A 23197-nucleotide genomic window follows, 5' to 3' on the forward strand; every position below is an offset into this window, starting at 1 on the left:
ATACATTGTAATTTCGTAAATACACGATATTTCGTAAATACAATACGACGGGTCTCGCTATTGGTTTAATCAAGGCATGTGACGAAATACCGGAAGTTGTTATTTTTATTTTTATTTTAGCTGACAAAACCTTTAGGACGCTGCTCTTAGACACATTTGGCCTTGTTTATTTTTGAGGTTACAAGTGTGGGTAGGGTCAGGCCAGCTGTTGAACCAAAGGGTATTGAGCAGACCGACATACCAACACTTGCTCCATTATGTATGTAGTTGATAAATAGCTCTTTACAGTCCTTGTGTTCAGTTAACTTCATATTCATACATAAAGTGTAAATGCATGTGATGCTACATATACATTACTCAACAAAAGTCTTTGCTCAGTTTTAATTATCATTCTTTTTCTCCAATAAAAAAACCCTTTCAAAGAAGCTCTGACAGATCCATGCTATTATTTTCTGCTTTATCATTGTTAAACCAGCCTATTTCAGTCAACTGCAGAAACATCCACCGATAGTTAAATTCCTCATCTTCATAATCCAGAATGGTATCACGACTATACATCTTTTACATTAAATTTATCTCTTAGGTAATGGTATCTGCATGCTTAAAAATGCACCAAAGACAGCATAAAGTGAAACCTAAACAATCCACCACCCAAATTATATCAATGATTGGCAGCAAAGACTAAAAATAAACAAACATTCATGGTCATGTTATTTGCAGGCATGTAGAAATGTAAAAATTCCATCCTTTGCCATGTGGATGTGGTGCACTTGAACATATATTACACTATCACATTGTATGCTAATTGCACACATTGATCTTATGACATGATTGAGCTGATGCTCAATGTACAGGTGAATGGAATTGAACAATGGCGTATTCTCCCGATACCATCCATTTCGCATCGGTGCCTGAGAGCTGCTCAGCCTGTCCAGGTTTGAGCCCAACTTGTATGTCGGCTTTCAAGGCTCGCAGGCTGCACAACGGTGATGGCTCAAACCCGCGTAAAGCCTCAGCAAAAGAGGTCGTGTGCTCCCACTGCAAATCACCCAAGAGCTTTCGGTAATGCAAGTCACCCTTGAATAGGATTAGCTGTGCACATTGCAGCTCAGCATAGAGTTCAGGGCTTCTGGTAACCATATCTGCATAGTCATGTGGCAGTGTCCAGAAGTCATGATCGTGGTAGGTCCACAAGCCATCCTGAACACGCTTGTGCCATCTAACTCCCAGACGAGATGTCCAGCGGTGGTTGGTGGAACAAAGTGTCTTGATCGTTTTGACAAAATCCTCTTTGGTAATATCGGATAAGAACCATGGCATAGATTTACCGTGGAAGTGGACCTGATCTACAAGATTAGCAGACTGGAGGAACTCGACCAGAACTAGGTCAGTGAAAAGCTCAAAACCTGCATTATCTAGTGCTATGTCCAGCCTAAAACTGGAAGCACTCTCTGGAGACCTTTTCCTTTTATTAAGAACTGACCAAACACTCTCCGAATCATCAACAAGAATATGCGATCTCAGATTCCACAGGGCTGCAAGAGGATCAGCTTTTTGTGCATTGTCCAACCCACCTGAAATGGACAGGTCACATTTGTTTCCCCACAAAGAAACCTGAAAGTACACCAACACGAACATATCAACACCATGAGCCACGGTATAAATCGATGTCGTTTGTGTAGTTATATACAAGTCAAAGTGAAAAAAATAATTTGGAAAAGTGATAACTATGCAATTGGGGTCGAGGACCACATGTAAAGTTCACTAAACAATGCAAAACTCGTGTTTAGAATGTCACAAACTACCAATACCTAAAATCTAATTTGCTGGGCTTGTGCATTCATTGGAATTTAAACAGAAGTCTTGAGGGAGAGATGTTAAAAGGTTTTGTTTAAAATAAATAATCCATGTTGATGGAGTAGTTTAATATGCAGATTACACAAAATAAGTGCTCAGCAATAAATTCTGACAAGTAGGAAAAAGCAGCAAGGGACCATGTTACAAATCAAGCTCAATTTACTTTTGGCACATCTAAAAACTCTCTGAGGAAGCAATCAGAATTGAAAAGGGCATTCAATTTGTAATTTTTGGAGTACCTGTTATTGGTTCACGAGTCAGTAAGTGACCACTATATTTGTTATGGGTGTGTGTCTGTCTGTCTGTCTGTCTGTCTGTCCCGAGCATAGCTCCGTGGGTTTTGATCAGATCTTGATAAAATTAGGGTGTGAGGTTTGTATCATGATCTAGTTGTGTTTTCCGGAGAATGGGCGTGCTGCGTCCATTATGGGGAGCCACGCCCAAAAAACATGTTTTTTTAGGGGGTAGCCGGTTTCAAGTTACATCTTCTCCGAGGGGGTTTGTCGAATCTGGCAGAGGTTTCGGTATTTGGTAAGCCCAATGGCACCTGCATAGCCCCACGGAGCTCGATTTTTCATTTTCGTCCCAAGGTCAAGGTCACGAACTTAGAAAATGTCAAAAAAAAAACAATAAATCGGGCATCGAGCTTCTAGGGTTTTCAACTGTATCGAATGAAAGTTGGTATGCAAGTAGTGCTCTTCGAGTACTTCAAGTTTCATCATTTACGTTTTTCCCGATTCCCACCAGTTTGCCCGTGGCGTCCCCTCGAAGGTCAAAAAATAAAAAGGCGAACCGTGTACATTGCTCGTGAACCATCGTCGTCTCCAGACTTGTTGCTATTAAAACCATTAAATCTCAACACCTACAGTAGAATATTATGGGGATCCAGGAAAAAAAATAATGTCTGGCTTAATGCTGGCACTGCATTACAGGGTTCGTGCACCTTGGCTTCTCAAATATTCCACAGTCCAGGATATGTCTAGCATTTTCCAGGCCAGTTTAACTTCACCTCAACTCTTTTATTCCTCACTTCTCCAATCTATGTCACAACCTTCCACAGGCTGTTCCATATCACTCTATCATCCTGGACTTCAAGCAGGCAGAGCATCACCATCCACTCTTATCATTCCCAATGCAGGACTTTTGAAACGACATATCCTGCCCCAGAATGCACAGCACACAGGTGCAGAAACCCCAAGAAACTATGATATTCTGGGTTACATAAACTATATTGGGTGTGCGAGATAAGGATTGTTACCCAAAATGGCTCACAAAGCTTTGAAAAGAAGACAAAATATACCAGGAAACGTACCTGTGAGAAAGGGGTGTTCCTCAGCGCAACAAAAGAGTGGTTAAACTTTATGAAATAATCCAAAAAGCTGATGGCTTGCATCCCGTATTGCAAAATCCCAAGGACATGAACTAGTGCAAGGCCCAAAGGTTTATAGACATGTGCGTTGTACCCAAACCTTCGAACATTACTGCTAATGAGTGGACTTTAAACCTTTCGGGATTACCTCGTGTTGACATGGCAGGCTTGGTGATATATTTAAAGGAGTCTGCAGCAATTGGAAAGACGATGCTGTCATTCCCAACATTCAGGCAGACTTCCCAGAGGGAGACACCAGATCTGGTTTGGTTGCTTCTTTACACAGATGGGAAGGTCACGTCTGGGGCTTGAGCTGTATGGGTTGTAAAGGTCGTTCTATACATGTTTTAGGAAGGTTCCGGTGCGACGATAAGTTATGCTAGATTTTTGCATTTATTGGTAAAAGAAGAAGCGTCCATCCATGTATGTATGTAATATCCACTGTCACTCAGTAATTGTATTAACAGGAAAAAGATGCAACTCGACACCTCATCCATGGATATTTCTCATATTTCCTATATTTCCACGAGTCCGATTTGCATTTAGGAACAGAACTATGGTTAACCATTTTGAAATTTCCCCTTTTTCATCTAAATGCTGAAAATTATGCAAAAAAGACTATTTGAATTACAGATTTCACGCTAGCAACGGCAGGTTAAAAGTGCCCCACGAGCTGAACTGAGTCACTGGAAATGCATACAGTGCATTCGTGAGCATTCATAAGTAATTTTAAAAGTCACGTATTCTGACCTATGATCTTTATTTCCCACATTAACCTTTCCTAACCCAACCATTTAATTTGCTTTTTTTTAGTGTTTCCTCACCTCATTCCTCCCTTTTCCTGTGCATTCATTCATTACCTTGATTTTTGTCCCACTGTTAGTTCTACTTTGCTCTTCCATAAGCCTCGCTCTTGTCTATAAAAAAAATAGCATCCCTCCGCTGTGTCTCTCCACCATGCTGTTAGTGAGTTTCCCTCCTTTCCACTATATTCTTCATGTTCTGTTATGTTCTGGTCTGTTCTGTCTGCGAGCTGTTCCCCGATGGGCATTTCAGGAAAAAAATAAAAATAAAAATAAACGTATCGATGTGCTGTGGGTGAACGGCATGGGTAGAAAGTTACTTTTGTTTTCACCATCAGTTGACATTATTGGAACCTCAATATGACATATTTGGAACACTGACAGTCCACAGCATAAAAAGTCAAGGTAAAAAAAAAAAAAACTAGAACGGCACACAATGACATAATAATTATCATGAAAACATTCTACACGAGTCGTCTTTAATGAATGGTATTGTGAAAATTGTGTCAATCTGATAAGCGGTTGCAGAGAAAACAAAGAAAATTAGCATGGGTCGACGCAAGGACAACCCGAAAACATAATGCCTAGGCAACTTCACCAGCGGAGGCATAATAATATGGACACCGAATCAAATATAATATATTACACTCCTGAGTATTAACAAAACACTGAAGAAATTCAAATGTTCCTCACAAAACGATGTTGCAGTCTATGTGCTCTTACAAGTAGTAACGGCTAATGTAAAGCTAACAACAACAACAACAACAAAAAACTGAAGTTTTATCACCCAGTGGCTCACTTTGCTCTGAACGGGTGACAAAAATAGCTGTCATGGGATCTCATGGAACTAACTTTCTGCAAGTTTTCCATAAATTTTGTTTTCCATGTGGATCTTCACAGACTTCACAAATCAAAGCCATATTCGCACACTCAGCAGAATGCTCAATGAGTCTTTCTTATCAGCAGCCAACCATAGTTTGGAATCACCTCTATCCAGCCAATGATCCTGGAAATTTGATTTCCACATTGTTATGAAAATAGCCTTGTTTTTCCTAATTTAATGATGATCAGACAAACTATTTTTGTGAGTGTACCACCAGGAACATTTATTGTCAAATGGCTGCACCCACTACCTTGCATGCATGCAATTCCAGAAAGTTTTACCTTCCTTTCATTGATTTTTTTAAGAGAAAGGCAAGGGGACAATTATTGTAGGAAAATCTACAACTACATAATTCTCCTGTGGGATTACGTCCCTTTATTCTTCACAAGGATCTCAATAAAAACCGTTATATTTTTGGTGTTCACACTGCAGGAGCATGCTAACTTTATCAAGAATGAAGACAATCGTTAATGTGAGAGCCAGTGATTTCCCGTTTCAAAACCTGCCTTTTCAGTTTTCAAAAAAGACAAATTCCATTTTACAAAATAAATTCGGTTTCGTGTCATCTGAGCTTCTTCCGCAGACTCTTTTCAAAAGGAGCAGGCCCAAGCACTCCTCACTCAGCTAAGTTTTTCCTCCCCTCATCCTCAGTAGCACCACTGGGCAGTGTATTTAACTATCCATCACATATTAGAATAATTTTTCTGTTTCAAGTCAGATTTCATGAATTCTGTCTTGGTTTGTGATTACGTAACATCATATCCTCTAGAATCTAAGCCATGAAAAAGTAACGACAATTTCCCTTTTTTATTTCCCATGCCTTTCCCAGGTTCTTTTGAGAGAAAAAAAAACTGGCAAAAACCCATGCTTTCAATGTCTTGAATTTGAGGTAACAAAATTCAATGCTATTCAAGAATTTTCAGGCCCCATAGGGCACCTGGTATTGTCTTGATAGTTTGCATCTGGTTTCATCATGAACCACCAGCGTACGACTGATTCGATCATCAAAGTGGTCATTAATAATAAATGGCAATATTACCTGCAGCAGTTTCATGAAGGTGTCCTTCAGGTCATCCTCTTTTAAATTGCCAATGTTATCAAGGATGTTCCCAGCATGATCTGCCAAAGTCATGATTGCTCTCTGCGAGTCCATGAAACTTTTCAGCTTTAGATCAGCAAACACATCAAATTCACACAAGGGTTCACTGTAAAGGCACAGAAACACCGACGGCTTCAAACATTCCACGAAAACGAGAAACCGAAAACTCAGGTCAGGAAATTCAAAATTCAGTATCATCTAACTTGCATAAAAAGGTACATGAACACAAAGGAAATGTTTTAATATATTTAAGAAAAAAACTATTCAAGTTCATGACGGAATGCATCAGATCAGTAATGCCATCAAGTAAATGAATAACATGAGGATCATTATGTTGAGGTTTTTGGCCATTTACTCCTCACCATCTCATTTGCATGAAGCCAAAGGACGGCTCCTCCACATCATGCATAATCAAGATCAACAGGTTCAATCTACAACTTCTACAAAAAGCAACTCAGCACTCGGGAAAAACTAAACCAAACCATCAAATTCCTGTGTGAAGACGAATGGCATTACAACCTTGATTGGTGTTACAAAGATATAGATGAGAAGCATCTCTTACGGTAAAAACTATTATGTTTCTTGTTTCTACATGTTTGCTCCTTGAAGGTTTCCCTTTTTTCTGATATATAGATATACCACCAACACGTTAGCTTTTCCCAATCTAGAGCACTTAAGTCTCTTCTCATAGTTTCACTGTTTGCCTTCCTGAAATCAAACAGCCTTACTCAACTATCCAGAACTCCAAATCTCAACAGTATCATTTTGCACACCATGTTATGGTCACTTGCCCCCCCCCTCCAAATGCTCTCCCTCCCACCTACTCTCCACATATTTAACACAGAAACAATATCTCAACATAGAAAAGGGGGTGGGGGATTTAACTTTAGCAGGTCAATAATATGAAGCTTCTAAAAAGCAGACTTACCACTCATGTCAAAAAGATGCCAAGACAGGTCACTGGCTAACAGTATAGTGTGGCAAATGGTTTTTTTTTTTGAATAAGGCCTATAGGAAGAAAAGCATTGACATTTTCTAAAATGGACAAAATGTTTAATTTTGTTTTTCTTCCAACAATCCACATAAATTGGCAATGTATAGAGTGCAGCAGGTTCACAGTGAAGTCAGCAACATAACTCACCAACGTAAAACAATTTCCTGCACTTTCCTATACATATAGCATTCCACATAGAGCCATGGAGATTTGAACCAGCTGGGTTCTTCCCCCGGCTGCAGCTTTGTTCTTTGCCATCCCAAATACTCATTCCAAATCTCACAATCAGAATGACCATCCTCAAGTTGCTGGAGTGGCTTGTCTGTCAGCAGTTCACTGCGGAGTTTGGATAATAGCGACACCACTTTCTTCCCGGCCTCACCTCCTTCCTACCAAGACAGCAAAAGGAAAGAAAGCAAATGTGATGCGTTTGCAAATACTGATACTCGAGCAATCAACGGTATTCCATTGCAAATCCCCACACTTCCCACTGAAAGCCAAGGTGAAAGATGGCACGAAGTTCCACCAGGAATGACCCAATATCAAATTGTGAGTTTAAAAAAGAAGCTTGTTTTGACTCCTATGGCCCTAAGAACAGCCCGAGGCATGAATCAAAATCCCCCAAAAAGCTCAAATCCCAAAATTCATTCCATATTTCATGTATCCCCTAATGTTGATTGCAGATACAAAGTCTCATAAAAAATGTTTTAAAAGGTGCCCGTAATTGCATTTCTTGGAATTTGACCTTTTAACCCTGCCCCAGGGCCCACGCTGCAGGGCCAAAATGATACTGTTCCCGCACCTTCTTGCCATGCGGGAATCAGAACTACCAAGTTTGGAGAATTTCTGCACAACTACTTAGGAGGAGATAGCATGACAGATGGACAGACAGACAGACAGAATCACAATATCCCGGTTTTTTTTTTTTTAACCCTATCCCCCCTCGTTGACGGTCAAATATCAAAATAAAACCAATGTCACCCGTAAGGTGACTGGTATCTTGCCAAAAGGTGACCATGTGTGACTTCTTTAAGGTCACACTGAGGTGAACAGAGCTGCTATCCACCAGGAGCGACTCCTTGAGGAATATCTGCCTACGAGAGATTCCGATGAGAATCGTTCTACAGAGTAACCATGAAAAATATGTGTTTGCCTCACAACATCACCAAATGACGTCATAATGTCTCAAGCTTGACATATCTAGAAAGCACTCATTGAGGTACTACACGATATGGTTCCTAAAACTTGAAAATTTGACCTTGGGGTCAAATATGTTTGACCTCAGGCGCTAACCATGAAGGTCAAGGCCAATCGCCACCAAAAACTAATCAGCTGAGCGCCAGACCATATACTACATTCCCATAAAGTTTGGAGACGATTCGATTAAAATTACTCAAAAAATAAGGGTTTTGTCGACTCCCCTGATTTGCGACAAAGTGACCTTGACCTTTGACCTTGACCTTCAAAATTTTATGCGCTGAAAGGGACCTCTATAGGCCTCTGATATGCGAAGTTACAAAAATTTCCAATGATAACTGTGCTCTGCAGAATTTTTTATACACGATTAGACAAAAATAAAATAAAATAAAATAAAAAAAAACATACAAGCTGACTAACATATCTTGCAAAAACTTCGTTTTGGCAAGATAAAAATGCAATTGCTGCCACATTTTCAAACATTTTTTAGTGAAACTTTGCATTTGCAATCAACATTGGAGGACACGTGAAATATGTAACGATTTTTGGGATTTGACCCCTGGTTCATGCCCCAGGGGGTGGGGACTTGGGGTCACATGGATCAAAACAAAACAAAAAACCATTCAACTCAAAATTTGACATTGGGTCATTCCTGGTAGAACTTTTTGCCATCTTTCAATTTTGCTTTGAGTGGAGAGTGTGGGGAATTGCGATGGTGTGCCATCGACTTCGCTCTACTTGTGGTTTTCTCTGTCTCATACACAGAAGAAGCACACAAACATGCTCTGTCTATTCCTGATATTTGAGCTACTTTTAAAGGAAAAAAAAACCTACTTTTTAGGGCTTTTCCATTACTGTCGAACCAATGCGTACAACGTTCAAATTCAATACAAATTCGTTCTTGCGGTTACATCACGACTGAGTGAGTGGTTAGATTGTTGTGGGCCGGGGTTCGGCGGTGATAAACGACCACTAGGTGGAGCAGTGGAGTCGTCTCCCACTGAACACTCGGAATTTAGGTCATGACTCTCGGACAACTCCGAAAGGTCACGGGTTACTCAGAGGACCGTGGTCGCCAATATTTCGATGGCGTGAGGTGGGGTCCACTTGTTGAATAACAATTTACCGAAGTACTCACGCCGTCCAACTACCAGGGAAACCACACCCTCGGCCGACTTTGTCCGAATCGAGTAGCTATCACCAACTAGGATCCGGCATAACCGAGCGGAAGTTACCAAATCCGCGCCGGACCAAATGAACAATTTGCTGGCCCAAACGGCCTTACTATTCCTCGAACCCACACCATGATGAGTCAATGAAAGAAAACACGAACAACGAACTGGAACATTTAACACAGGGATTTATTTATAATGGGGTAGGGGAGCACACAAAGAGCAGAGTTATCACGAATAAAAGGCAGGCAATGTACAATGAAAGGAAAAGCACTGAACAATCCTACTTAAAGACGGGGCCCACGGACACACACACACGCACACAAAATAAATGGACCCGTGGGTCTTTAGTCGGTCCTCAGCCCAGGAGATAAAGGCGAGCTGGGGGACCAGAGCCGAGCCAGGTACCTGTCCCGCCTCGTGCGGTCACACCGACCTGAACCACTGGTGGGACTCGAACCCACGACCCACGAACAAGACCTCTCAACCAGGACCACCACTGTCTCAGACCGCTCCAACCACCACACACGACCGTCTGCCACGACGACAGACTGCTCAGAATCGCCACGATCCTCCTGTCTGCCGTCCTCTCGTCTCTCACAACTACTCTGCCGGCGCCACGATCACCCAGTCTCCCAAAAACTGCTCCTCACAACCATTCTACTCCTCTTTAGATGGGAGGGGCCTCTTCTCCACGCCACTCGCCTCCAGATTGGCCAGGGGGTATCGGACGGCTCGTGGCTGCCGTTGATTGGATGAGCTCACAGTGGGTGGAGGGAACCTCACCCCTGTACGTGACACAATGCACGTGGGCGATGGCGTTGTTGTAGTTGGTGATGTAGAGGATGTAGTTGTTATATACGTTGTGGATGTAGTTGTTGAAGATGTAAAAAAAACTAACTGGAAAATAACTCATAGCGCATACACGAAATTCCCATTCGACAGAAGGAAGGATTCTAACTATTAACACATACTTATTGAAATAACTGAACTACGGGGAATCTGGCTGCTTGTGTGCACAAGGTTTCCAAATCCGTAACAATATCACTATTACTATAAAGACAACAGCAATGGTGCAGTGCACCAACAGATTAGAGAAGAAATTTAAGACTTTCAATAAAATACCAGCACACAATCGGCCATTTCAGAAGTTAGTTGTATGCGAGCAGGTGGGAAAGAAAATGTAATATTGTTGTGGGCCGGGGGGGGGGTTTGGTGGCGAGGACGACCGCGAGATGGAGCAGTCGGGCCGTCTCCCACCGAACACCGGAATTGAAAGGTCGTCACCCCGGATAACTCCGGAGTCGACGGGTCGCTTAAAGGACCGTGGTCGCCAATATTTCGACGGCATGAAGTAGGGTCCACTTGTCTAACTCCAATTTACCTAAGTACCCACGCCATCTAACTACCGGGGAAGCCACACCCTTGGCCGACTTTGTCTGAACCGAGTCGCTGTTACTGACTCAGATCCGGCGTAACCGAGCAGAAGTTACCAAAGCCACGCCGGACCAAATGAACAATTTATGGCACAAACGGCCTCACCAATTCTCAAGCCTGAACCATGCTGGGCGATGAAAGAAAGCACAGGCAACAAGCTGGTACATTTAACATGGGTTTATTTGCAATAATCAGGAAGGGAGACAGAGCAGTTATCACGAATATGCAGGCAAATGTACAATGAGCAATCAACACTTATACAATTTATACTTATAGGACGGCACCACACACACACACACACACACACACACACACACACACACACACACACACACACACACACACACACACACACACACACACACACACACACACACACACACACACACACACACACCAAAAGAAAATGGACTCTGACTGTCATTATTTCGACCCTCGCAGCCAAGGGGATAGACAGGCTGGAGGTCAGAGTTCTGCTGGTACCTGGCCGCGTTTGCACGGCTTGCCGACTTGCCCTTGTGGAGCTCGGGATTCTTGTGGAAGGGCTCGGGAAGATCGGATGCTCCAACCACCACGGTGGGACTCAAACCCACACGGACAACCTCGCACCAAGTGCCAGGAACCAAAATGAAGCAGCAGACGCCAGCCAGCACCAAGACGGAAGATGGCCAGCAGACCAGACGAGACGACCCAGACGGATCGCACCGACAATTATTCAACCCCTCCTGCGAGGTGGGAGGGATTCGTCCTGAGGTAACTCTGCCTCGCATTGGACGGGTGGCGTGTCGGTGGCCCCACCCCGCAGAAGAGGCTCTGTAGTTTCGGGCCTTCTGGCTTCCCATTGACTAGAGCGCCTCGGCTTTGCTCGCTCTTCGTCCATTGGCTGGAGGAAACACTCGCTGCCCGTCTTCGGAGCGGAGCCTTGATCTGAGGCGATGGAGGGTCTGCCCACGCCTTCAGCCAAAAACACGTGGATAATGGAGTCGGTGCGCGAAGGTTTGGTTGGGTGGTGGAACGAAGCAAGATGTTGTTGTTGGGGAATATAAAAAAAAAAAAACTAACTACAAACTAACTCGCAGCGCACATATGAAATTCCGGTTAGACACAGGGGATGGATTCTAACTATACACATATACTTAACGAAATAACTAAACTTTGGGACTGCTGACTGTCTGTGTGCAAGAGGCTTCCAAATCCGTAACAATATCTCCTCCGTTGAAAGGCATGCACTCTATGAAAGCCCCGGCATGGCAGTTTCCTCTTTTATTTACAAAAAAGTAGGGAAGACATTTTGATACATGACTTTTCAATGTACAAAATTTCTCAAAATATTCACTTACTTCAAATGTTTACTTTGTTTTAGTGGCTAAACAAGTTATCCACAGACAACATCATAGCGTTATGGAAGCTGTAGAATCAAAATCAAGAAGTCCATGAGATATATTTGATTTAAAAGGTTTATTAGCAAGCAATTAATGGATTGTTCCAATGTCAATGGGAGAAATCATTACTACTCCCAATTACCATCAAACATCATTTGGAAAAATGGAAACAAATTAGGTCCTGTTCACAATGTTCCCCCACAATAGTGCTCACCTCTCCGTGCGTCTTCACAAAGTGAGCATGATGCCTGTGGACTCGGTCAATTATCTGAGTGAGAATAGCTGGGAGGCGATCTTTTACAGTGAGATAGGCAAAGGACCTGAAACGTCATGCAACAAGAAATGAGCAAAACGAAGTTGGAATCTACAGGAAAGAGGAAACTCACGATGTTGCCAACATTTGAGCTTTTAATGCTCAAGATAAACTACAAATGGCTTTGTACATTTAGGAAGGTGCAACTAAACAAGTGTCTTGGTTTGTATAATTCCGATTTCTTATTTATTTTATTGTTTTTGTAATTCCTCCTGTATTTAATTGTTGTTCAGAGTGTTACGAGTCAACCTCAGGGCACTGCAGCGAGTGCACCGGTATCCGGAGGGCATCACGGCAGAAGATAAATAAAGACAAGGATGTGCCCTTGGTGTTGTTTTAAGGCTGAAAACAAACACCAGGACGAAGAAGGGTAATTTGATAATGAACATTTAATAACCCCATAATGTCTCACATAAGCATAACAATATCAACTAGAACCACCACTTATAACTGTGATTAGTTATGCCAGGTACCGAACAACACCCACTCCAACGACAATTAAATGCCATCCCACACCACCCGTTCTGACGACAATGCCATCCCACGCCACCCGTTCTGACGATGCCATCCCACACCACCCGTTCTAATGACAATGCCATCCCACACCACTCGTTCTAATGACGATGGCATCACACACCGCCCGTTCTGATGACGATGGCATCACACACCGCCCGTTCTGATGACGATGGCATCACACACCGCCCGTTCTGATGACGATGGCATCACACACCGCCCGTTCTGATGACGATGGCATCACACACCGCCCGTTCTGATGACGATGGCATCACACACCGCCCGTTCTGATGACGATGGCATCACACACCGCCCGTTCTGATGACGATGGCATCACACACCGCCCGTTCTGATGACGATGGCATCACACACCGCCCGTTCTGATGACGATGGCATCACACACCGCCCGTTCTGATGACGATGGCACCACACACCGCCCGTTCTGATGACGATGGCATCACACGCCGCCCGTTCTGATGACGATGGCATCACACACTGCCCGCTCCAACGACAATGCCACAGGGAGCGGCGACAACATCGGCACAAAGATAACAAGTGAAGTGCAATATCCGACAGGCAGGTGAAACAAATAGTTGAGGGTGTACAGTGGACAAGAATACCTCAAAAGGTATGTATAAAAAAAAATAAGTTGAATCTCCTCTCCAGACCAGCATGCCATGGATTAAGTTTGAGAAAAAGTTACAAAGGGATTTATGGATTATTAAACCTTCATAAGTTTGCATAAAAGTATTCATACCGTTTAACTTTTTCATATTTTGTTGTGTTACAGTGTGGAAATAAAATATAATTAATCCTATCTTGTGAAATGTGAATAATATGCAACACCAACAATTTATGGACATGTAAGGTGACAGAAAGTCATGTGATCCACAGAGCTATCGCAAAGCATTTGTGTTTCTGTATTGATCATGCTGAAGCAAGTTTTTTCACATTGGGATGTGCCCTTTGTCCACAAATTACATACTCATTCCTCTTAAAATGCTTTCAAGTGCTATTAAATAATATGGAGGTATAAAATATGTTGTAAGGCATTGGCTAAAGTCCGTGTGTGCGTGTCTGCGTGCGTGTCGGCCTCCGTGTGCACGTGGACGTGCTTGTGTTCGGCTCCTCCATAACTCCAAAACCATGAAACAGAGTGGCCAGAAATTTTGCAGGTATACTCGGGGAACTCCAACGGAGTGCGTGAATGAAAACTGGGTTTTTGGGTTAATTTAAACAGCCCTTTTGAAGATATAATTAACAGAATGTTCATCATAATAAAAAAAAAATTACACCCGTGCGGGAGTGACGGTCATCTCTGCGAGAAATAACCAAACCACACACCCTTATTAATAGTGAAATAGCAAATGCAAGAAAATCTCTCCAATAGACCTTATTCCCTCATCTGAGTTCAGAACATCTGAACATGCGCAGTACATTTTCAGCCTTAAATTTTGGTCAATTTCTCATCTATCACTAGCTCAAAGTTGCTGAAACTCGGCGATCTGTACTAAAAAATAATTATCTACAAGGTAAAACCAAAACAAGCCTTCTAGCTGTTAAAATAAAAAAGTGTTGCGGTGTTCTGAACGAGAGCCGAATAGGGTCCAATTCCTGACTTACTACACAGTTGAAGCTGTCTACTGGACACCCATCACCAAATTTATATACTATACTCTCCTCTGCACTAATGCCAACGAGTCCGTCAAATAATGTCCAGTAGGTAGATGGCCAAGAGTCCGTACAAGTAGGTGGTATAATCACTATCACTCTATGTAATAGAGTAGGTAGGTACAGTAGCAAATGGCAGACAGACAACTACGACACAAACCAGTCAGTCAGTGGATTTGATGGGTAGATACGTAGGCCTCACCTTTTTGTTTTCCAATCTCTTATAAAAAGTGCAACAAAAACACCGACGACACCACACTACTCATTCTTACTATCCACAGTTCTGTTCGTTCAGTTCAGTATATTCTAGTGGACTCCACTGGACCAACCGATGACTAAGACAACCGATGACTGTGCACTATATGCAGGAATAATGTTTATACAGTATGTGTACGACATAAGATAAACGCGGAAGGAAACCGGAAATATCGCAATCGCACATGGCGATTATTTGACGAAGCAGTGCTAAACACCGGAAATATCAAAACCACAACACCGTAAAAACTTCATATGACTGGACACCTGTCCCGTCCTGTCGGCTGCCGATCAATATTCGTGTCAAAAGAAGGATGGCGTATATCAAAGTGCTGGAAAACAATGGAGATCTCTCTATTGCTTTCCAGCACTTTGACGTATATTAAACACATAACGATATGCCATCCAATATTTTTAGATTCTGATAGCTTCTATGACCGAGGCCTATGGTGATTTGCCGATTTGGTGGGGACATTCGGCTATGAGTGGGGGTACCTAAAAGGCTATGCTATGGGCAGGCAGGCGGGCAGATTATATAATAGGAGTCACAAACCCAGAGTTAACGAATACCAAGCACGAGAACGACCTTTACAAGCATGAGTTCCTGTTACAAGGTGTAGTGTTCTCGGGTCAGGAGGGATTTTTGGCCAACTTTGAAGTCACGTGACGCGAAAACGAAAGCGAATATCGAAAATCCGGCCCGACCAAATCCAGATATTGTCCCATAGATTCATATGCCACAATCAAATTCAAGATCGCTTGAGAAATGGCGGAGGAGATAGAATTTGAAAATCGTCATTTTCGCAACTTCAAAGGCCTCGTGACCTTCCTTGACCTTCAGTGACCTTGAAAGTCGTACCATCGTACGTCTCATCGACCTCTATCAGGATCACTAATGACCAGATCTCCTGCTTCAACTTCATTGTGGACGGACGGACGGACATCGACACCCATATTATTAGGTCATGCTCGAAGAGATGACCTAAAAAGCAAAAACACAATAAGCCTTACCAAGATGGCAGCATGCCATCTTGGTCAACCTGCTGTCACCTCGCCGGCCCTTGACCGCTCACGGACTAATTCAAATATATAATCAAAATCTGTCTTCGGATTTGAGGATCAGAGCTCATGGAATAATTAATTGGCGAAATGTGGAGTGAAATCTGAAAATTTAACAAAATCAGTGATTCTTGAAACTCAGCGTATTTACTTTAAGCAAGTCTATGATCCTCATCCTCCTCCTCCTCATTTTACACCAGTTTTTAGCTCGCCTGTTCGAAGAACAGAGAGCTATAGCGATACCCCCGGCGTGAGCATGAGCATGAGCATGAAAATGTTGAAGTTTTTGGTGCAAGTTTTTTCCTTTCTAATTTTTTATCCACCACACTATTTTTTACTGATTACAATATACAAATACGTATATTGTTTTAAAATTATTTGGATCAGACTTCACTGCAATGCTTTATAAAAAATATTATTAGACGTCTTTTAAAAACGATAAATGTATCAACAGGCAAGCATTGGGTGGCTTTGACACCAACTGTCTGGTTGTTTTTGCATTGAGGAAGGTGCTGGGGGGGGGGGGGGTCCCATTACCAATCAGCTTTCTATCGCTTGATAAGCGAGCCATTCCTTAAGCCACTGTCACCCCTTGACGATTTAGCCAGCGTATGCCGATGTATGAAAAATTTGTCTAAAACATTGGCACACGTCGAATACGTTATGTCGAGGTAATGTTTAGCGTCAGTGTTCCAGACTCCATGGGTTTTTTTTTTCTTTCTTTCTTCGGCATGATGGTGATATTGACACTTCGATGTCACCGTCATGCCGAAGAAAAAAAATTAAAAATAAAAAAAAAAACCATGGAGTCTGGAACACTGACGGGTTCCTCCTGTGTGAACCCCATTTTTATATACCAATTCCCCTAAACACTGCTAATACGCCATTATACGGTAGCTGTAAGTTAGTAACACGTTCAGCAAGTTCTGTGGTCGTCCGGAAGACGTCAAATACGTCTACATACGTTACAGATAGGTTCAAAGCACGCTACTCATAGGTTAGAAATAAGTTTCGGGTACGCTTAACATTACCGACGTATTTCGACTTACGAATAACTTACAAGTAACGTGTGTCGACGTGTGTCAACGACCGCGTAACGTGCCTACAACTTATGGCCAGCGTATGAGGAACGTGTGCGTCATACACTGGCATACGTCTAAAATTGAGCATGCTTAAAATTTGTCGATGTGCTTGGCGTACTACGACATATGCCAGCGTGCTCTTAACGTATACAAAACTTACCCATAACGTATTCAACGTGTGCCAGAGTATTCGGCAAATTTTTCATACGTCGGCATACACTGGCTAAAACGTCAAGGGGTGACAGGGCCTTGACACTTCGATGTCTCGTACGGTTATGATTTGAATCGTCGAACGGCAGCCTTATAATAGGCTACGCCACGTGATCGTCGGTGATACGCTGCCGCGCGCAATGCATACGTTAGACTATCGTTGGGCATAGGTTGTGAACGCCAACAACATGCAAAAAGCATTCGTTGGTACAATTTATCTATGTTATCGAAAAGTTCTGTGTACATTACTAATACGTTATGAATATGCCAAAAACATCAATCGTTCAGCGTACTGCAGCGTTTTACATACATTTTGATACGTTGCCATACGCTGGCTAAAACGTCAAGGTGTGACAGCGGCTTTATCAACCGTTTTCTTGGAGTGCTGGCTTGAGTGCTTGAGCCACTTAGCCAAGCGACCTTTCCATTTGCTTTATTTATCTTTTTGATTACATATTTGTATGGACTTTGTTGATCAACTTTGAGTGGTATTCTACGATGTTTGTTGGTTTACAAGCCGTGGCGAATTCTGACAAAAGTTAAAAATGAAAGATAAGACAAGTCACTTTAATAGCAAAAATAATTACAGCCTCAAAGACTTTCAATTCCATGATTTCCAGTACACAGTACACAGGGAGGGACAGCAAGCATATTTATGAAACGACCTGCCTATGAAACTGTAGGAGGTTAACCCTCCCCCACCCCTCTCTCAATCCTCTTCTCGCTTAAGCCTCCTTAGTATCTTTGAGGTACAAGCGAGTAAGGTAACCATCGGCAACCCTCCCCTCTCGTCACCCTACTAAGCTCAAGTTGAGAATTCTCGCACCCCGCCCCCCTTCTCCAAGTCCCACCTTCCAAATGCAAGTCGAGAACGTCCCCTTCACAATTCCCCCTCCCGACCTCACTCCCCCATCCTCCTCATTCACCCCGCCGTATTCCCATCAGCAAAGTGACGGGTGGTATTTTGAGAGAGACCTGTGAGGCCTGGTATTGGCTGGCTCAAGATCCTAGAGTCTTTAGATGAAGCCCCTGTCGTTCCATCGAATTAACACCAGGTGGGGTTGACTCAGCCCATCATCCTTCTGAGGTCGACAAAACGAATACCAGTGTACTGGTAAGAGGCATTGCATCAGTGGCACAGCCACGCCCTCAACCAATGATGCTATTCTCAGCCTTGTGCTGCACATGAAGGAAGAGAGACCTGAGGTGCGGCCCAACGGTGTTCACAAATCTTTTTACCACGCGGCAGTGCCGACTGAACGACGAGGTATTACATTTGCAGTTCAGTCACCTGGGATACCAATGCTACTTCCAGTTGGCGATTGTGTTCCAAGCATGCAGCAGCACATTGCACATACCTTTTATATTTGGGTGGTGTATAGGCAACCGACAGCTGCCTTAATCACTTCCGAAAATTGAAAAAGAAAAAAAAAGAACAAGATGGTATTCACAGAATACACACCCCACGCAGTCTTGAGAAGTACTTGGTGTGAGCCAACTCTTTTGTTTTATAAGGTTTTTTTTTTTTTCTTTGATTCAATATAGCTGCCAGACCACATGAGCAACGGCATCATCTTTATCAAACAATATTTCCCATGGGTAGTTGATCAATTAGTTAAATTTTGCATTCATCGGTTAAGCGGTTTCTCCTAGGAAGATTTTCAAAGATTTTTCTCTTAAATCCAATATGCCTGCCAGACCATGTGACACATGGTCATTTTAATGAAAATCCTGTTCAAATTTCAAGTCAATCGGATGAAAATTGAGGATTTCAGAAACTTGGTCGATGTTGACCTCAGCAATAATTGGAAGTTGAATTCAGTGACCTGATATGCAAATCCTCCTCAAATTTCAAGTCAATGGGATGACTCACCCATTCAAGGATGACTCAAGGATTTTAGAAATCTCACCGAAGTTGTTGACTTTTGGCCTATGTTGACCTTTTGACCTCAAAAACAATAGGCTTCTTCCTTATGACCAAATCTTTTTTTTTTTCTTATGTCCAATTCATAATCCACACATAACCTTTCGAGATATTTTACTATACTGTATATCGTTATTGGCGCTATCTCTCAATGGTGAAGAATCAAGGAAGAAATTCTAGTGTCCGGATTCAGATTCGGATCTTCACCAAAATAATGAGCTGCTGTCTTTGGCCGGTCAACTACATAAACAAATAATTTCAGAACGATTGCTTGAAAACTGTGGCCAAAAATCCTGTGACAGACAGACAGAGAGACAGGCAGAGAGACAGGCAGAGACAGGCAGAGACAGGCAGAGACAGGCAGAGACAGGCAGAGACAGGCAGAGACAGGCAGAGACAGGCAGAGACAGGCAGAGAGACAGGCAGAGAGACAGGCAGAGAGACAGGCAGAGAGACAGGCAGAGAGACAGGCAGAGAGACAGGCAGAGAGACAGGCAGAGAGACAGGCAGAGAGACAGGCAGAGAGACAGGCAGAGAGACAGGCAGAGAGACAGGCAGAGAGACAGGCAGAGAGACAGGCAGAGAGACAGGCAGAGAGACAGGCAGAGAGACAGGCAGAGAGACAGAGAGACAGACGCGACAGACCAAATTTTTGCCAAGTAACAAGATACACATGCTTTGCATGATACTTTCAAAATTCATCACCCCTCCCCCCCCAAATAAGTTGCCATGGTAACATCAAATTTTACCTTTCATCAAAGCTTAGGTCAATGAGATAAAAATTGACGATTCTTCAGATAAAATTTGATGATTTTAGAAGTTTGACCTTTTGACCTCAAAATTAGCTGGTTTCCCAATTCAATAAGCCTAACCCCAAGAATGCAAATAATTTTTGACTTTCAAGTCATCAATCGGATGAAAAACGATGATAGTTTGAAATTTGACCTCAAAATAAATAGGTAGTTGTGACTACCTCTACAACTTGGTAAAGTTTCATAAGAATCAGTTTAGAATTGTGACCTGCAGACGATAGAGACAGACAGACTAATAGTCAAACGACCAATATACTTGCAAATCTTCGATTTGGCAAGAAACAAAGGTCCGTGAATTATACTAAGGATTCTGATATTGACAGACAGACACAGACACAGACATACCTCCCTCTCTTGCCTGTCCCTCTCCCTTTGATACTTGGTATACCCGTGAGTGAAGCACCGAGTGGTATTTAATAGTCGTAAATCGAAATTACTCCACACTTTGAGAAAAAAAAATCACACAAAAGAACCAATCTGCAATTCATCGAGCCAAACACCAAAAGCAGGAAACATTCTCAATGAGATATTAAATTAAATTAGTGTTGAAACATTTATTATTGGGTGGTCGCTAGACTACCGTTATTCTCAGGTTTTCCGTCTGTCTGTATGTAATGGACACCTCTGGAGGCCAGAGGAGTCAACCGATTTTGATGAAACTTGACTGGTAGGTTCATACCAGGATCTAGTTGTATGCTTTTGAGCACCGTTGCTATGGACGTCACTGTTGCCTAGCAATGGGACTTTGAAATTTTGGAAAAAAATTCGAAAAATATTTTCAAAATCAAAAATCGGCTTCCGCGCTTTTATGCGCACTATAATCAACCTCTTTGTCAAAAAAAATTCAGCCCGATCCGTCAAAAACTGTACGACTAGTATGCAATTATATAGCGACCAGCCATGTCGCCGACCGGCTTGTTTTATTCTTCCTATTACCATAAATAACAATTCACCAATATCAGATGATGTAGTCAGAGATCGGTTTGATCAACATTTTCAGACGTCTCCAAGGGTGTTCAGTTTCCAAGTTTGTCGAGCGCTTCGACAAGCGGCTTAAGCACTCAAGCAATCACCATTTGAAATCATCAACTGGCTGGCTTGGCAAGCGCTAGCTAGCTGCTTGAGACGTAAACACATCACTGAACTTCATATTTAGTGTAGTAGATAGTAGAAAAATCGTGCAAATTATGATACAAGCATCAAATTTGGCATTTCTGTTCTGCAGGGCTTTCTGATCAAATCTGCCCGATTGGCCATTTGAAAATCCAAATTTTGAAAATAAAATAAAATAACTTCAAAAAAAATTTGAAGTCACAGCTGGCTGAAATTCTTGAAGCGCAAGTGAACATCCCAAACAGAGAACCAAGGGGAGACGCAGTCATCATTGATGGCTCAGCACTTATCAATGCCCTACCTCCAGGCACTTCAAAAGATATTTGATGACTGTGCGAATGAAGACATCATCCCAAAGGTGGAATCCTCTGGTGCCAGGTACGAGAGGGTGGACGTAGTGTTTGATGTGTACAAGTAGTCAAGTCTGAAGTCTGAAGGCAAGGTCGAAAAGGGGGCAAGGAATCAGAAGAAGAGTGACAGGAACCAGCAAGACCCCAAGTAACTGGAGAAGTTTTCTTCGAGATGACAGCAACAAGACTGAGCTGTTTCACTTCCTTGCGGAAAAGATGTGTGAAGCACAGTCATTGTCACAAAAGGAGAAGATGCCATTAGCAACACAAGGAAGTCACTGGATGCTGTGTCTCTATGTTGTCATGAAGAAGCTGACACTCGAATATTTGTACACGCCAGGGATGCAACGATGGATGGTGGCAAGTCCATTATCATTAAGGCTAATGACACGGACGTACAAGTCATAGCAATATCTGTACTGCCATCCTTACAGGAACTAGGTCTTGAGAACATGTGGATTGCCTTTGGCCAAAGAACCAAGGCGTGATGGATTCCAGTCCATGAGGTAGTTTCTGCAATAGGGCCTCAGAAAGCTGGAGGGATCCCAGACTTCCATACGTTCACTGGATGTGACGTCATGTCTGCCTTCTGCGGTAAAGGGAAGAAAAACTGCATGGCAGATTGGAACGTCTTTGATGATGTTTCTGAAACATTCATCAATCTCAGCCATCATCCAACATTGATTCGTGATCTTGACTTTTTTGAAGTTTTATTTATTTATTTTTTTCAAATTTTTCAAAATTTGGATTTCCAAATGGCCAATCATGCAGATTTGATTAGAATCCCCTGGAGAACAAATGTGCTAAATTTGATGCTTGTATCATCATTTGCACGATCCCTCTCAAAAAATTGCTGTTATCTGCTCCCCCACTAATTTCAGTGGTTTAAAAAGTTTTTTAAAAATTATATCACAAAAGTAAAACAATCAATCAAACGAATGACGTAAGACTCGTCGAGGAATGCCGATGCCGAAATTAGTACAGTGCGCAAACGTGTACAGTGTAAAAACGGTGTTGAATACCCATTGCAAAACTCAACGATTCGTGTTCAAAGACTTATCAGAAATTCATGGTAACTAAGGATAAGAGTTCATGACAATCAAATCGAAAACGCTTTGGCCTAGCCGAGCCTAAAGAAAGGCCTAGTAGGAGGGGGGGGCACTTTAACGCAACCCCAAGGCACGCACTTGCTTTACTATGTACTTACCCCAAGAAGCGGGCAGAAAGATGATGGGGCGACATGGGAAGGCAGTTAAAATCAGAAGAAACAGGACACCGAGTTAACCTTTGTTCCCTATTGACGAGTTGTCCGTGTCGTCACACCTGAGGACTTGCGGAGCAAAGACTCACACGGAAGTGACGTCATTGGAAACTCGTCCTCAAAAGACATCGATGGCACTGCGCACACTGCAGTATATACGGTAGTTCATTCCACGTCTTCCTCCATGAACTTCTTCTTCTTCTTCATATTAATCCATTTTGTTCGTTCACCGATTTCTTGGAAGCGTTCGATACATGCGGATCTCATGCTTCATAGGAATCTTGAAGTCTTGAACCAAAAACAACTTCAACGGAGAATGGAATTTATATTAAAATATAACAGAAGGTACTGTACCATCCGAGCTAAACAACAAAGCGATTATACACCTTGAAAATGTATCGTAATAAATATAACAAGGATTCAGGAGGAACTTTGACGCAG

At 42.5% G+C, this 23197-nt stretch overlaps 1 protein-coding gene across 1 annotated transcript; it reads right to left on the reverse strand.

Annotated features, from left to right (window-relative positions):
- Window positions 1-366: 366 nt before the first annotated feature.
- DCPH1 (damage control phosphatase 1) lies at window positions 367-22950 on the reverse strand. The gene is made up of 5 exons (XM_085888043.1): window positions 22703-22950; window positions 12408-12513; window positions 7153-7394; window positions 5952-6117; window positions 367-1614 (listed from the first exon to the last, which is right to left on the reverse strand). The coding sequence occupies exons 1-5, from the start codon at window positions 22735-22737 to the stop codon at window positions 844-846; spliced, it is 1320 nt and encodes a 439-aa protein (XP_085744169.1). The 5' UTR covers window positions 22738-22950; the 3' UTR covers window positions 367-843.
- Window positions 22951-23197: the final 247 nt, after the last annotated feature.

The sequence above is a fragment of the Eptatretus burgeri genome, chromosome 7, assembly GCF_056783735.1.
Source record: "Eptatretus burgeri isolate ZD-2024b chromosome 7, Ebu_testis_v1, whole genome shotgun sequence".
Classification (NCBI taxonomy): domain Eukaryota; kingdom Metazoa; phylum Chordata; class Myxini; order Myxiniformes; family Myxinidae; genus Eptatretus; species Eptatretus burgeri.

What these genes read in the sequence shown, in the direction of transcription:
- DCPH1 (XM_085888043.1), bottom strand. Translation starts at nt 22,737, where the DNA reads ATGTCGCCCCATCATCTTTCTGCCCGCTTCTTGGG. An exon ending in CAGGAAATTGTTTTACGTTG is followed by an intron (nt 6,118 to 7,152) that starts GTGAGTTATGTT and finishes GTGCCTTTACAG; the next exon opens with TGAACCCTTGTGTGAATTTG. An exon ending in CCTTCATGAAACTGCTGCAG is followed by an intron (nt 1,615 to 5,951) that starts GTAATATTGCCA and finishes GTGTACTTTCAG; the next exon opens with GTTTCTTTGTGGGGAAACAA.